Genomic DNA, 15,468 nt, shown 5'->3' on the forward strand with positions numbered 1-15,468 from the left:
CCTAACCGATTGCACTTGAATTTTGTTTTCATAGAACTGCAAGACTTTTTCCCACATTTGTTTCCTTCATGCGGAATAGAAAAACGTTTTTACGTAAAAAACGTAAAAACGTAATTTACTTCAGCATGCATCCAATGCCAATCTACTATCACTGAAGATATCATCACAACCGGGATGGCAAGAACAATGAGTAATTCAATCTATACCGTAGTAAAGAAATCTTTAGATTAACGAGATTACCTACCCGAAGGCTTAACATCTCGTCCTCTCTAAGGGGCACAGATTGAGATACGCTCAATCAGCGCGTCAAAATGACTACCTTTAAATGCCGGTGTTCAAGCACCAACATTGCCAAAGGTGGGGCAAGGACCCACCATCATCCTTACTGCAATACTCCCTGGAGCAGTCCCCAAACGAACGATGGCAAGAACAATAAAATAGACCGAAAGTCCAGGTATTTCAATGGTTTTACGCCATATATGGCACGAGTTCGACTCCCATGTCAGCCATAGTTCATATGGTTTTTTCTAATCGTAAATGATTAGTCTCTGCGGTCAGTAACACAGACTGTATTACACAGATTTATCGACTGTAATAGGTTTCTCAGAAAAATCAAGTTTCCAAACACACGGTCACAATCGTGATTCTAAAATATCAACTACCAGCGACACCTATGTTCTAATAGATCAATCATACGATTTACAATTCACAATTGTAAGATCTCGAAAAGGTTGCTAGGAATCTCGCGCCGCGTCATTCACAATAATTCACATTTTGACACATTTTGTATAAGGAAGATGCCACTTTGTGAGTTATTGTGAATGACGCGGCGCGAGATTCCCTAACACCCTCGAAAAATATGGGTATGTACAACATGCCCAATGCAGGCTTCGGTGCTTGGAAATCATCACCTTTCATGCATATATTATCTTATCCTATGCTATTCTTAAGGTCAACGTGCGTATCACTATCATTAGTTGGACGGAATGGTTCAGAGGTTACGTGTGAGATCTACACTTAAATGATTTGTGGATTTGATTCGCGTGTTAGATAATTTCACTGTTCCGGTGTTTGATGACAGTAACAATGTATACACTAACAGCAGCTCATATGACTAACCAAATTACGATGAGTTTGTGTGTAGCCTACATTTAGGCGAGCTATCAATTAAGCGCCTAACATTCCCTCAGACAGCATTTGCATACTTTGAGGCTATTGTGTCCGTCCTGAAGTCGGTGGTAGTTCTGTAAAACTCTTTTTCGTGAGAAGAAAATATGAACTTTTTAAATCCTTTCCAACCGGCTGCATAAATTACGACGGAAGTCTTGCGAGTAGAACGAATTGACGCAGTTCACTTCGATTATGTCGAGCACAGTTTTTCACTTTTAATAAAACATTTTTTATAGAAAAATCACAACAGTGTGAAAATGGGTCGCCTATTAAGTGCAAGTTTCAGATTATCTTAATGCTCAGTTTATTCACACCTTGACGAGGTAGCAAACCTAATGGCATGAGAATAATAATAATAATAATTGGCGTCATAAACAATGAGTAACAGGCAAATGGGGCCCTGGGTACACTATAATATAAATAGAGCATTGACGATGCTTTCTTGTTCCATAAATAGATTGGTTCGTTATGCATCCATGATGTCGATGGGGTTATTAATCGATGATTTTCTTGCGTAGTTCTCTCTATCTCTCTCTCTCTGTCTCTCTTAATTCGCACAATAAAATTCGAAAATAATTTTTGTTTGATGTTAAACGGAATTGATGAAGCGAAAACGATTTTGATTTAATGTTAATTGACCTGAATAGGAAAAATAAATACAAAATCGTCTTGACGCTGCTGACGAGAAACGCGGACGCTGTGTAGATTATTTGAATTTTATTTAACACGCACAACTTAAGCCCCTGACATTTCGAATGCGATGCGTTGCGAATCAAACATTTTGCGTTAAATTTTTTATTAATTTTTGCAACTCATTTTCGCTTCTAGATCGGCAGAATTCATTGCGCTGATGGCCGTTTCGTGTACATTTTTCCTGTTCCTACATACACAAAGCTTGACATCTCGTTTACGCGAAATGGAAGACAAATTACAGCCATCAGAACTGTCTGCAAGTGGGCTGAGTGGAAATTCACTACTACAACAAGGTAAGAGTTTTTATGGAAGTAAAAATCTTTCCATTTGCCATTTTGATGAAATGAAAGTTTGAATTTTCTAAAAAAAATTGATTTCCTTAACATTTGGCACTTCGTGCCGCAAATTTTTTTTTACAACATTTTTCTTCAGGCGCAGGTGACATTGACATATATGACATGCTTTTGTTTTCACTAGGGTCGAAAGTGGCTTATTACACACCTAGGGAAAACATGAAAAAAAATTGTCTGATTACTGACCTCGGCTTCGCCCCGGATCAACAAAAGTCACACGAAAACTCTACTTTTTACCTTGTTATGTAAATGGCTATTTCTTTCTCCTGTAATTGGCCTTGTGTCACAACGTCTGTGCAATCGCGGTGGCATGATAATATTTGAAGTTTGGTTGTTTCCAATTGAAACAGATAAAGGAGGGAGGAGAGTGCTATCTATGGAAAGATTAAAGTAAATAAGTAGTCTGGGATGAAAAAATGGCTCCGTGCATCTTAAACAGTTTGAGATTTTTGTTTCACGTTGTTTGTCATAAAAAGTTGTGGAACAAAAAATAATTCCGGAAAATGGAAAACTGTTTGTCCGGCTGGAAAACGCATTCATATAAAAACCTAAAAGTCAACATTTTCTCCGAAAATATTTATCTTTTCTAAAAAATTCTTTTGTTCTGGAAACTATGACCCAATGCCGATATTTCATGAAAGAACTTTTTTTGTAGAATGGAAATGGTGTCGGAACCAGGCTTTTCAGAAAAAGTATTGCTCGCAGATTTGTTTGTCTTTCATTAATTCTAATTAAGGAAAAATAGAAAATTTTGCGACCATTTCACATATTTATTTTCGTTTAACGTTCAAAACGTCACTTTGACAGATGGAAAGACTGACTTTCGATTCCAACTGACACAAATGAAGTGTCATTCGAAGTAACGATCAAATACTTCCGGCCGGACTTTTACCATCCTACTGTACAGCCCCATCCAGGATATCCAACTGTACAGCCTCGGAAAGCCCTGCTACTGACATGTTTAGCAAATTGTTTCAGAATATTACATATCACTTCGTTCAAGAGGTAATATTCGCTGTCTTGTGAACGAATATGGTGGCAGCAACTGACGATGGGTTGTCCTATACTGCCCTGTGACCACTACCATATTCGGAGGTCGAAACAGCTTCGCATCTTCGTTGGCTCGTTCCATCAAAGCGACGTCGGAAGACGTGATTATTGGTTCTCAGTCTCTTCCCTTTTCGTTCTTATTTTGTAGAAGACTTCTTGTACGTTTTGTGATATTAGTGGTTTGGTTCGGTGCAAAATTGTGTAACGTTAAAACACCCTCTAGGAATGGCCTAGTGGATATTCATGAACCGAAAACATTAGTCGCTCATACCATGATATGTTTCTACATAAAGAAAAGGACGATCGGTCCCATGTGGGTGGATTCGATGTGACGTTCATTCTCCATTTTATTTCCAAACAATTTCAAAGCAGACACACAATCAGAAGAGTTACAATTAGCTATATTATATAACTGGAATATGTCGGAAAATTAGTCACTGAAATAAACAAAACTTTTGGTGCGACTGTTCAAATATAATGGAAAAAGGTTGTCATCATTTCGCCGAATCACTGCAGTTTTCCATCAAATGCGAAACACACAAACACAATGCTGGAAATGCAATATAAATAACAAAACAAACAAACAAAAAAACTCACACACAGAACACACAATTTTCCGTTTCCACATTACAAAACGAAAGTGCATATTTCCCAGTCACAAAAACATCACTCTGCTGAGAGACGGGGGATAGACCAATTTACATTTTTAATTTGAAACTTTTCTTTTCAATTTTAAAATTTTTATTTCATTGTTTTCCATTTCATGTTTTCTAATTAAAATATTTTTTTTTGCTTTTCTGTGTTTCTGTTATTCCGTTTGCAATTGAAAACAGACAAAACAGATTTTGTGCCGTTTTTTTTTGCATTAAAACATTTTTTTCCGTCGTTAATTGTACATAAACGTACGAGGTATGCTAAGCATCATCCGTTTATTAATTAGCATATGTCCACCAATTGGTCAATAATTTTATGATTATGGAAATGCAAGGCGTGTTCTCGGTCGTTTTAATTAAATGAATGTTCACAGGTACTGCTTGGTATCTTGCATGCATGCATGCATGAACAACTGTTAGTGACGGAATGTGAAAGTGATAAAATAGTGTTTTTAGCCCTACTCACATTAAACTCCGTGCCAGAACTTTCAATGGAATGTTGATCTCGTTTCTCTATCTAATACTAAACAAGACTCGAGAGCATCATAGTTGACGAAAATTTGATTCTGAGTGGCGAAAATCAGTCGAAAATGTATGTGTGTGTCTACTTCTTCTTTTTCAGCCTGTTTGTATCCACTGCTTGACCTCCCTAATTTTTTTTCCCTTTTCAAACGGTCCATTGCCTCTTGTTGCCATTTTTAACCTGCTATTTCCTATTCGTCCATATCTCTGGTGGTCTTCCTCTTGGTCTTGTTGTCGACTGTCTCCAGTCAGTCGTGGTGGTCTTGGTCCAGCGGCCATCTGTTCTTCTCGCAATATGTCCTGGTCAGCTCCACTTTAGACGTTATTCTTTCCATGACATCAACGACTTTTGTCTGTCTCGGAGCGTAATTCCAAACATACTTCTTTCGATGGCCTTTTGTGCTAGTCCCAGTTTATTTTCGGATGCTCTTGTTAACGTACGTAAGATTCTCCGCTAAATGCGTTAGAACTGGAAGGAGACAAGAATTGAACACTTTCCGTTTTAGACTATTATTCGTTTTGGTTTTGAAAATTAGCCTGAGTTTTCCTAAAGCTGTCCATCCAAGGCCTATTCTACATTTCATTTCAGCAGTCTGGTTGTCAAGACCTAGTTTCAGTTTGTGACCAAGGTATAGCTGTCGACTCTTTCAATAACAGTCAGTGGTTCCAACATTAATAACTCTTTCGTCGTCGATGTTTGTCATGACTTTCAATAAATTCATCTTATCGGCATTCAATTGTTGTAACATGACTTGAGCATCGTCTTGATTGACTGCTATTAGAACGATGTCATCTGCGAATCGGAGATTGCCCAGCCACTCTCCATTTATGTTTATTCCTGTTCGTTACCACGCATTTCTTTGCGTTACCATGCGTTTCTATGCGTTTATATGCGTTTTCATTTAAACTTTGGTATCAAATAGGATCGCCTGGCGAACTTTGTCAAACTGTTGGTAAGGTACCTCGTCCATATTTCATGTGATTCCCTGCAAATGTGTGTTGGAGCCTTCAGTTGAAGCTGACGGTAAGGTGTAGTTTATATTACGTCTTTTAGTGTTTATATACTCTGCGTCGCCCAGAACTAGAATTTTGAAAATTCAATTCGATACCAATTTTAAGAGCAATTCGATTGAGGTAAGGATGTGCAACACCATAGAGCCAAGTATGCATAAGTGGTACTCAGGTATACAGCTTTTGAAACGACAAAACGAATTTTGTGAGGGGCTATATCGCAGATACCGTTACTCCATAGAAAATCAATTTTTTGTCCAACAACCATTATAGACATTGTTACAACATCATCGATTGCCTGAGTGAAATGCTATAACTCAAATTGAGATGAATAATTAAAGCGATAAAAATTTATGAATTATTAATTTCCGCCTTAATGCACGACACCAGAAAAAAAATTAAACGAAGAAGAAGAGTAGAATGCCGACGTCGTCGTAACATTAAAGGTTTTATCTCTGAACATCCATCTTACTGGCCAATATTGATAAACCAAATTTTGTATACAAAAAAGTCTCAGTAATTAAAAAAAAAGAATTAGTCGAGAGACATTTCCTTGTTTTTTATGTCTTTCCAGTCCATGTCATCAGTCTCATAAATCAACAATAGAAAAAATCAAAAAAAATTGATTAGAAATAAAGAAATTGCGTGATTGAATCTTTTACAGACGAAATATCTTTGATGACGTGACGCGTTCATAATTCCACATTCAATAACATCGACAGCATTTTGTTCACTTGCACTCACTAAGAGAGGATGGCGATGATCATTCTGTACATTAGATTCTCTCCAATAAGAAACGTGACATGAGTCAAAATTGATTATTAATTTTGTACAGGTTATGGGCCCGGTAAAAATGACAGAAAGTGTTGCGATTATCTAGATCTTGAGATACTACAGCACAAACAAACAATGTTACTTTTTGGTTGGTTTATTCAGAATGAGGGCTGTTCTACTAGGGTTTTTCAATGACAGCTATGTCAATCCGTGTGCTAACAAGTTTTAAAGTTAACTGTCAATTTGTATTAGTTCTAAATCAGAGGACTACCAAGGCAGGTAGCAAGCGTATTGAATGCTTTTGTTTGTTGCAATTTCTAAGTTTAGGTTAGTTGACTTCAGGGTCAGACTGGCTACCAAAAGACGCTCCAACGAAATGAAGGAAAATTCGCTTGAAGTGAACAAAAGACACCGAAACGCTCTATCGAAAGGCGCTAATATATTAAACTTAATAAAATTACAAAAGGCACACTTGTGTTTTTCCATGAGGTCAGGCCGTTGATGATATTTAACATTAAAAGGGCATCGGAATTGATATGTTCTTCACAACGATAGAGTAAAATTCATTTTAGACACATGCCGGAGCTCCGCGGTTCACTTGTTAAAAGAATTTTTTAGCCCCGTACGAAGTACTGGGGGCTTATAAGATTAATATGCAGTTTGTAACATGTTGAATTGGAAGCAGACGGTAAGGGCAAAGCATTTGTCTATGTTCATAGATAACGAATCCGCAATAAAAAAAATGTCCGTCTGTCCGTCTGTCCGTCTGTCAGAGATAATTGAATTCCGAATAGAATGATGGCAAAAAAAGTTTCAAATTTGGTCCCTTGGACTAAGGCCGCTACTCGGCCCTAAGTGTTTTTTGCACATAAATCGAGTAAATATCATCCGATTTTGCTAATTTTTGTTTTATTTGAGAGGTAATTGAATACCCAATGGAAAGTTGGCAAAAAATTTTGGGTTTCTAAAATAATGTCGTAAATTGTTGGTTTTATTTGAGAGGTACTTCGTACGGGCTTTCGTAATTGCGCTATGCGCAATTTTAAAAATGAACACTTTCAGTAAATTTGACCATGCCCAACTTGACTTGCATTTTGGTAACAGACGCATTAGAGGGTTGTAGACGTATTAGGGTTCCGGGCGTATTACGGCTACGGACGTATTATGGTTGCGGACGAAATAGGATTACGGGTCGTACGGGGCTAAGTCGCAGCAAACGCTCCGACTGTTCTGATGCCTTGTTTTAATAAATGAAATGAAATTTTCAACAGGTTATGGGCCTGATCTTATAATCCATTATACCAAGTGATATATAGCACTATAGCCTCTCTACCCATTGTTGTGAAAATGGATGATACCGCTCATCCCCATAATCCATACAAAATGCATAATGCAAACGCTTTAATCATTTTCATTTACTTGAATTTATCCAAAACGATGCCAAAACTATATCGCAAAGTGAAAATAAATTCCAAAAATGAATCGTTTAGCCGCCCAATTATGTACGCCCGAATATTTTATCCAGAAATATTAATTTTCCGTCTCACCGTTAAAACAGGTACACACAATCTATTGTGTCATCTTCACTCGGAAAAGTATAATAATGGAACGAGCATCAGATGGTCATGTATGGATTGTACGGTTGCATTTAGAATACCTGTATACGTACACGTATACACGTGTACATGACGGAATACAAAATGCAATCTCAGTTGCAACAAAGTAACTCTCATTAATTGTAATGCTAAGCTTTTTCCTCGGTACTTTCTGTGCTAATGCCTTTTTGCAATGCCACTTTCTTTGGCTTATAAATAATATTTCTTATTCCTCTTCACCGATATTATACCTACCGATATACCATAAAGCGAACAAACACTCACACAATTTTCTTCCTTCTGTGGATTACGTTAATGAGCAAGAAATATATGCACTTGAACCATGTGGCAGAGACAAACGGGGAAAATTTTATTAAAGCAAAACGTTTTTAATACTTTCTGGGCTGTGTTGTTAGTTATCCCGCAAAACAATCACGATGAATGGGAGATAAAGATTTTTCTTTTTAATTTCTTTTGAATGAAAGAGAATCTTAAAGAAATTGAACAATTACGGGAACTGGCTCAGTTGTCTGTATGAGAATGAGTCTGAGCAACACTATTTCTGTCACAGCGATAAATTTGTGGTGTACGTGTACTACACGTCGTGTAGTGATTAGTTAATTTAATTCAGTTCAGTTCTAATCTATGGAAGATATCAGCACTCACAATAATGTGGCGATATGATCACCTAACTCACAAAGTAGACAGTTTTATAAGGAACAACCTGTATATATAGGCAATCCTCATATGTTCCTCTACAGATTAAGATTGGCTTGCCTAGTATGTGTTTACTATGTAAGTGGAAGCACGGGGTTTCAGGGGTTTTTGAAATTTAGTTTTTTCCTGTTGCAGATATTGCAGTGTCCAATACTGTCCAAGGTCTTAAATTTGTGCAAGGTGAAGTCCTTTTTCACCAAGTAATCTGCGTACACTTCCTATAAGAACTTTAAATTTGACAACAGCACGTGTGGCAAAGTGTAAAACACAAAAATCAAAACCCACTGAAAATCGGTCGCGACGTCTTGTGATTCGTAACTTTCATCATTTCAATCGTATCCTTCACCACGGTTATTTGTCTCATTCACCAGTTCGCTCATAGTGTTCGACAGTTCATTTGTAACGATAATCGCTTCATCAAGACAAAAACAGCTGAGAAAAAGTCTTTCAAACGTTCTCATCTATACGTGTGCAAAGCCAAACTTTGTTTCTCTTTGTGATAGCTCACCATACACCGACTACAAGTTAGTAAGGTCAGTAATGAATTGAAATTTCATTTTCAATTATGATTCGCTAGAGTTGTACGGTTACAGAATGGTATACTGTTCATCATTGTACCAGTAACACTGTTGACATTGCCCGTTGAGAAATTGTACTTTTGAACTGGATATTAAATAATGCAAAACGTCGAAAGACGTATTAGATGTTCGCCGTTCGCCCAGGTCAAAATGTCTTTGAATTTTATTGCGCTAAGAATTACCCAACTAACTTTCGGCAAATTCTACTGGGATATCTGAGACAAGCAGTGTCGTCGCTTCCATTCGGACCTGTGGAGCTCAAACGAATTCAAGCCAGGTCTATAAAAAAAACTTTTTTTTTGAGTTACTTAAGAAAGGTAGATATGGCGCTCAGGAGCTTCGGGCGACACTGGAGACTCATCAATTACGTTTATTACGTTATTACGTTTATCTAGTTCAATAACAACAGCGAGATCTCTAGACTCATTTTGCTAGTACCTGTACCATCATCATTTAACCACAAATTAATTCAACAGAATGAGCTTGATTGATACTCATTCCCATTGCATTCCTACAACACCCTTTCAATGAATTGAAACAACCCTCTCTCTTAAATGAATTGATTCAATAAACAGCAGAAATTATTTACAATTTACAGCCACTAATGAGGTGTCAAATTTATCCCACATTCTACTGTCTTGTACACACTTTCATGATCTCCGCTTAAAAGCAATTTAGCTCAGATAAGCATCTGAAACGTAACAATTGCCATGCATTAATTTACGAGCAGATTTACAGGTGAAAAATATAGAGATGTTTGATTACGCGGTAGTCGCGTATTTTTTACCACGGAGATAGGTCCAATTTTCACAAAATTTTTTTTTTTTTTTGATTTAAAAACGAATCTGAAAAAATTGAAGATCGACAAACCGAGATATCATCATAACTTAATATGTAATTTTTCGGCATTATCTCCGTTCGAATCGCATACCTTCCAACTGTATCGAATGATCCATTTTCTTGTTTATTAAAAAGTAAAAGTAGCGAAATGAAACAAACAAAATAAGAAAGAAGATGAAAAAAATAAAACATTCGACGATGAAGATCGCGTTACATATAATTTCATTACCTAATGAATGTGAATCCTCTAATAACCATCTAATAATAATGACAACAACAACAAATCAGATACTGCAAATACCCGTACGATTCCGTAGCATATACTGTCATGTGCGCATTGTCCTGAAATTTCGACGACATGAGTATCGGTGACTTCCTGAAGAAACGGTGACTTACTGAAAAAACAACGAGAAGAAATGGTGACTTCCTGAAGAAACGACGAGAAGAACCGGCCACTATAGTCGCCGCTTCTTCTCGTCGTTTCTTCAGGAAGTTATCGCTTCTTCAGGAAGTCACCATTTCTATAGGATGTCACCGTTTCTTTAGGAAGTCACCGTTTCTTCTCACCGTTTCATCAGAAAATCTGAAGAGTCGTCATTACATGTCACCATTTTTTCAGAAAGTCACCGTTTCTTCGAAACCATCGACTTCCTGAAGAAACGACGAGAAGAAACAACGACTTTCAGAAGCAACGCATCTCACCGTTCAATCTCTGATTGCAAGCAACTAAAACAATTAAAATAAAAAGCTTTGTATTTTATTTTCAATGAATAAAATCTACGTACAGTGGCTTATTCTTGATTTGAGATGAAATTTCGATTTCAAGAAATTCTTCAGTTGACAATCTCAACTCAAGATTACTAATTCAGCTGACATTGAGATCCCAAATCAACTCTAATTTTCGTCTCGCCGTAAAGGCGTTTTGTTGGTTCCTATGGAATTAATCCTTTTACGAAATGTAACGTAAAGGAGTTTAGTTCATCACTACAGAATTCATCTTTTTACAACATGAAAACCAATTTTCATTGCACATAAAAAGCGTTTTAACACGCCGAGCGATCCGGCCCATTGCCCCGGAGCGAAGCGGAGGGCCGCAATGCGAGCCGGGCGCCGGAACGGTGTCGGTAACTTAGGAGTTAATTTTTTTTCTCTCGCATCGTGTCATAATTAGTCTGTGTAATTCATTGCACATAAAAAGCGTTTTAACACGCCGAGCGATCCGGCCCATTGCCCCGGAGCGAAGCGGAGGGCCGCAATGCGAGCCGGGCGCCGGAACGGTGTCGGTAACTTAGGAGTTATTTTTTTTTTCTCTCGCATCGTGTCATAATTAGTCTGTGTCATTTTTTATATATACACGCTCTGAATTTTGAAAACCGACACATTTTCTGTTTTGTGCTTTACTGCCTTTTTCTGAATTTCACATACATTTTTATATGGAGAAATCAAAAAACTCAAGTACAACACAGAAACATATCGCTCGGCGTCTTAAAACACTTTTATGTGACTAATTATGACACGATGCGAGAGAAAAAAAATTAACTCCTAAGTTACCGACACCGTTCCGGTGCCCGGGTCGCAATGCGGCCCTCCGCTTCGCTCCGGGGCAATGGGCCGGATCGCTCGGCGGGTTAAAACGCTGTTTATGTTCAATGAAAATTCGTAAAGGGATTACTTCCTTATGGTTGGTATTCAATACAGAAAGATTATTACAGCAAGACTATTCAACAACCAAAAAGTTACTGCCAAAAAGATACCGCCAAATCGCTTATTATCGACTTTCTGTATAGAGACGATAGAATTTGGTTTTTGGCCTTATGAAGAAACGTTGACTTCCCGAAGAAACGATGAGAAGAAATGGTGAGTTCCTGAAAAAACGATTAGAACCTTCCGTCGCCGTTTCTTCAGGAACTTGTTATTTCTTATGAATTCACCGTTTCTTCTCGTTGTTTCTTCAGGAAGTCATCGTTTTCACAGAAAGTCACCGCTTTTTACATAAAACGGCGACATCCTGAAGAAACTGTGACTTTCTGAAGAAACGACGAGAAGAAACAGCGAGTTCCTGAAGAAACGGTGACTTCCTGAAGAAACAGCGACTTCCTGAAGAAACGGCGACTACTCGCCGTTTCTTCAGGAAGTCGCCGATACTCATGTCGTCGAAATTTCAGGACAATCATGTGCGCGTACTGCGTATTAGAATGTTTACATGGGAGGACGTTTCATGCCGAGAAGACAGTTCTTTATCAATTTCAGTGCGTCATTATTTCATCAAAATATTTCTCTAGAATTTACCGCCAGTCTTGAACGGACAACCTGAAAACTTTTTGTAAATGTTATCGAAGGAACTTGACACCGTATTCATCACACATAATGTGTAGTCGATTCATTGATGTACAAGAACTCCATATGGAAAAGCAGAACAATTCATTCGAATCTAATAGAACAATTAGACTTTCGATAGCTCTCTAAAGCTAACAGACAGATCACGTTATTTTCACTTGGATTACCATCCAGAAACTGTAAACGTATTCCAACAGAACGATTCAATCTGGTACTTCCTTTGTTTAAAGCAACCTATTATCTTTGATACCAAATCTTGTTCTTGTTTTGTTTTGCTATGCGATTTGGTATAGAGAATAGATCATTGTCAATGTCGTTTGAGCTGTCAAATAAGTTGTCATTTTCACAAAGCTAACCTCAAATCGAACAAAAAAAGTATTGGATGGTGAGACGCCGCACAAATTTTCATACATTTCAAGGGGCGGCCCTGTGAACGAAACATCTTTTGAGGTTAGCTTTGTGAAATTGACAACTCATTTGACACTTTTTGAAAGAAGAACCCGCTATTTGACACTGATCTATACACTAACTACAGAATCATCATTAAAAATTGTCATGAATAAGCGATCCACTTGTCAAATGAACTGTACAAGAGTATGATGACAAACATGTTCATCACCCAAAGAACTTCGACTGATGGTACAGGTACTTGTGTAATTCCTTACGCCTTAAGATCTTCAGAATTTTTCTTTGTTTCATGTTTGTTGAAAAAAATCTGTTGAGAAATCGTCGGAATTCCCTGCAGTTCAATGGTTCTAGGACAGGGAAGAAAGTGGACCATGAGGACGTCACTTATTTTTAGGAACTGACTTCTGGTGACTTAAAACTTCTGAAAAATCCAAATGTTAGCCGAAAAAATGGCCAAAAACATAAGGAATGTCTAGTATCTAGAACACAGAAGTAGCAGGAACGTAAGGGTTCGACATTGTTTTGGATGAGTAACAAAAATAATGTCGTCCTGGAACGGGACCAATAAAATAGTTATGTCACACGAAAAGGCTTTCGTAAAAGTAATTTTCAAAGGAAAAATCGTCAATACCTTCTCAAAAATAGAACTTTTCACAATCCTTGAACAGTTATCACGGATACGGGAAGTAGTGACGAAATGTCGCTGCAACAAACACTGAAGCTGGTATCCCAAATTACAGCTAAGTGTCTTTGTTGATCCAGAAAAACTTACAAAATCCTAATAAGGACATACATGACTTTCCCAGACCACATCTCAGGCTCCTGAACGTAGATCATGACCGGCCAGCTGGAATCACAAGTACTTGAATGTAGCTTTCGAATGAACTTTTATGAAAAATGGATTGGAAATAGCCAGGGAAACTGGCTTCAAAGCTGATGAATTTTCCGGGAAACTTTTTGGGTCAATCCAACTTCATTCCGACTCCTACAAAAAAAGGTCTGCTATGAAATATGCCATCTTTCCAGAACAGAACAGAACACCCAATTTTAGTTCAAACAAGCTGGCTTAGTTTTTCTCATCATCTGCCGAATAATTTTTACCAAAAAAATATTTGACTGGAAACAACCAAAATTTTACCAAAAAAATCTGCGTCGCATGTGGCAGATAAATTTTCTTGTTGGTCTGTTCCTGAACATTTGCCACTTTGCGACGCAGATTTTTTTGGTAAAATTTTGGTTGATTCCAGTCAAATTTTTTTTGGTAAAAATTATTTGGCAGATGATGAGAAAAACTAAGCCAGCTTGTTTGAACTAAAATTGGGTGTAAAATTTAATTTTTGCGTAACGAAGCTGAAAGCGTCAACTCTAGCGATATCATTCATTTTAGAAATTGTACTTCAAAGACTGCGTCACACTTTTCTCGAAGAGATTTTTGTTGGGATATCGAAAATTTGACGAAAATCGAAAATTTGACGAAATTCGAAAATTTGACGAAAATCGAAAATTTGACGAAAATCGAAAATTTGACGAACTTTTCCAACTTTCGACATTTTTCACAAATGCCCTTCTTTTCTACTCGTAAAACTCTGATACTTTGCCGAAGAAAGTAACTCTCTATCTTTCATAACCCAAAAAAATATTAGTCCTTTCATCCTACGCTCGAGTAGCTCAAAATTTGGTCACTCTAATCACTCTAGCTCAAACGAATCTGCCCCGATTTTTTAAATTATTTTTTTGTTCGAATCGTGTTACGAATACCTTTCATTTGATGGGACGCCTCTGTAGGTTTCAATACAGCTAAGCTACAGCCGAAAACGCGTTCCCGACCCTCGAAAACCACACTCAGAAACCACTTCGAGGCCAATAAAACAAAATTCTGGTTTTTCCTGGGGTAAAGGCGTATCACAATTTCATTTTTATGCCCACCCTGAGGTTCCTGCAAAATTTCATGGAGATTGGCTGACTAGTTTCCGAGATCGTCCGTCGATAGATAGATAGATAGATAGATAGAAACATACAGAGTAAGTTGAAAGATTTTGATTGTTTGGGAAAATTCAATTTGGTGTATTTTCTATGAAAAGTGCCAATTTCAAAACGATGTATCTCCGGTAATTTTAAAGCTACATAGTCGAGTGATAGCTCGTTTTGCTCGTATTTGATAGAATAGGATTTGTGGTGATACAGGCCAAAGGAAAGAAACTTAAATTCTCGCCTATATATAATTGCCGCGTCTCAAAAAATTTTCTTCGTTCTTTTTTTGGAAGTTAGACTGCGTCAAGTCCTCCGCTAACGCCCCGGACATGATTAATTTTAAGAGCATGCTCAATAACGTGTTTCGACCAATATTTTCATTGTTTTTTGATGCTTAACGAAACTATGACAAAGAGAATTTTGATCGAAACACGTTTTTGATGTCTTGTGTGTTTTGATCTTAATTGCCAACACATAAATCTCTCCATTACTCGTACGAGTCTCCAAAAGCAATAAAAACAGAGCGCCAGCCTCTGCTAAATTTCTTCACCGCTCGCTCCGAATATAAATAATAAAAATTAGGATTACGCAGTTAAAGAGTCGATGTTACATTTTAAATTGAATTCGGTGACTATAACAGATATATCACCCATTCTCTGGTTAAACAACACAACATCAATATTTGTAACAAGAAGAAGACGACAAAAAAAAAACCAAACAACAACAACAAACGGCCAACAAAATTTGATTGTATACCGGAGCGAATCTAATTATAATGATTGGACTCAAAGCAAAT

At 37.4% G+C, this 15,468-nt stretch overlaps 1 protein-coding gene across 1 annotated transcript in view; it reads left to right on the top strand.

Moving 5' to 3' along the window:
- Positions 1-15,468, top strand: part of LOC119077397 (heparan sulfate 2-O-sulfotransferase pipe) — a 118,454-nt gene that overhangs the window by 53,536 nt on the left and 49,450 nt on the right. The window contains exon 2 of the mRNA XM_037184603.1: positions 1,999-2,156. Within this exon, the coding sequence (XP_037040498.1) occupies positions 1,999-2,156 (158 nt within the window). The remainder of the gene's footprint in view (positions 1-1,998; positions 2,157-15,468) is intronic.

The sequence above is a fragment of the Bradysia coprophila genome, unplaced genomic scaffold (assembly GCF_014529535.1).
Source record: "Bradysia coprophila strain Holo2 unplaced genomic scaffold, BU_Bcop_v1 contig_235, whole genome shotgun sequence".
Taxonomy (NCBI): Eukaryota; Metazoa; Arthropoda; class Insecta; order Diptera; family Sciaridae; genus Bradysia; species Bradysia coprophila.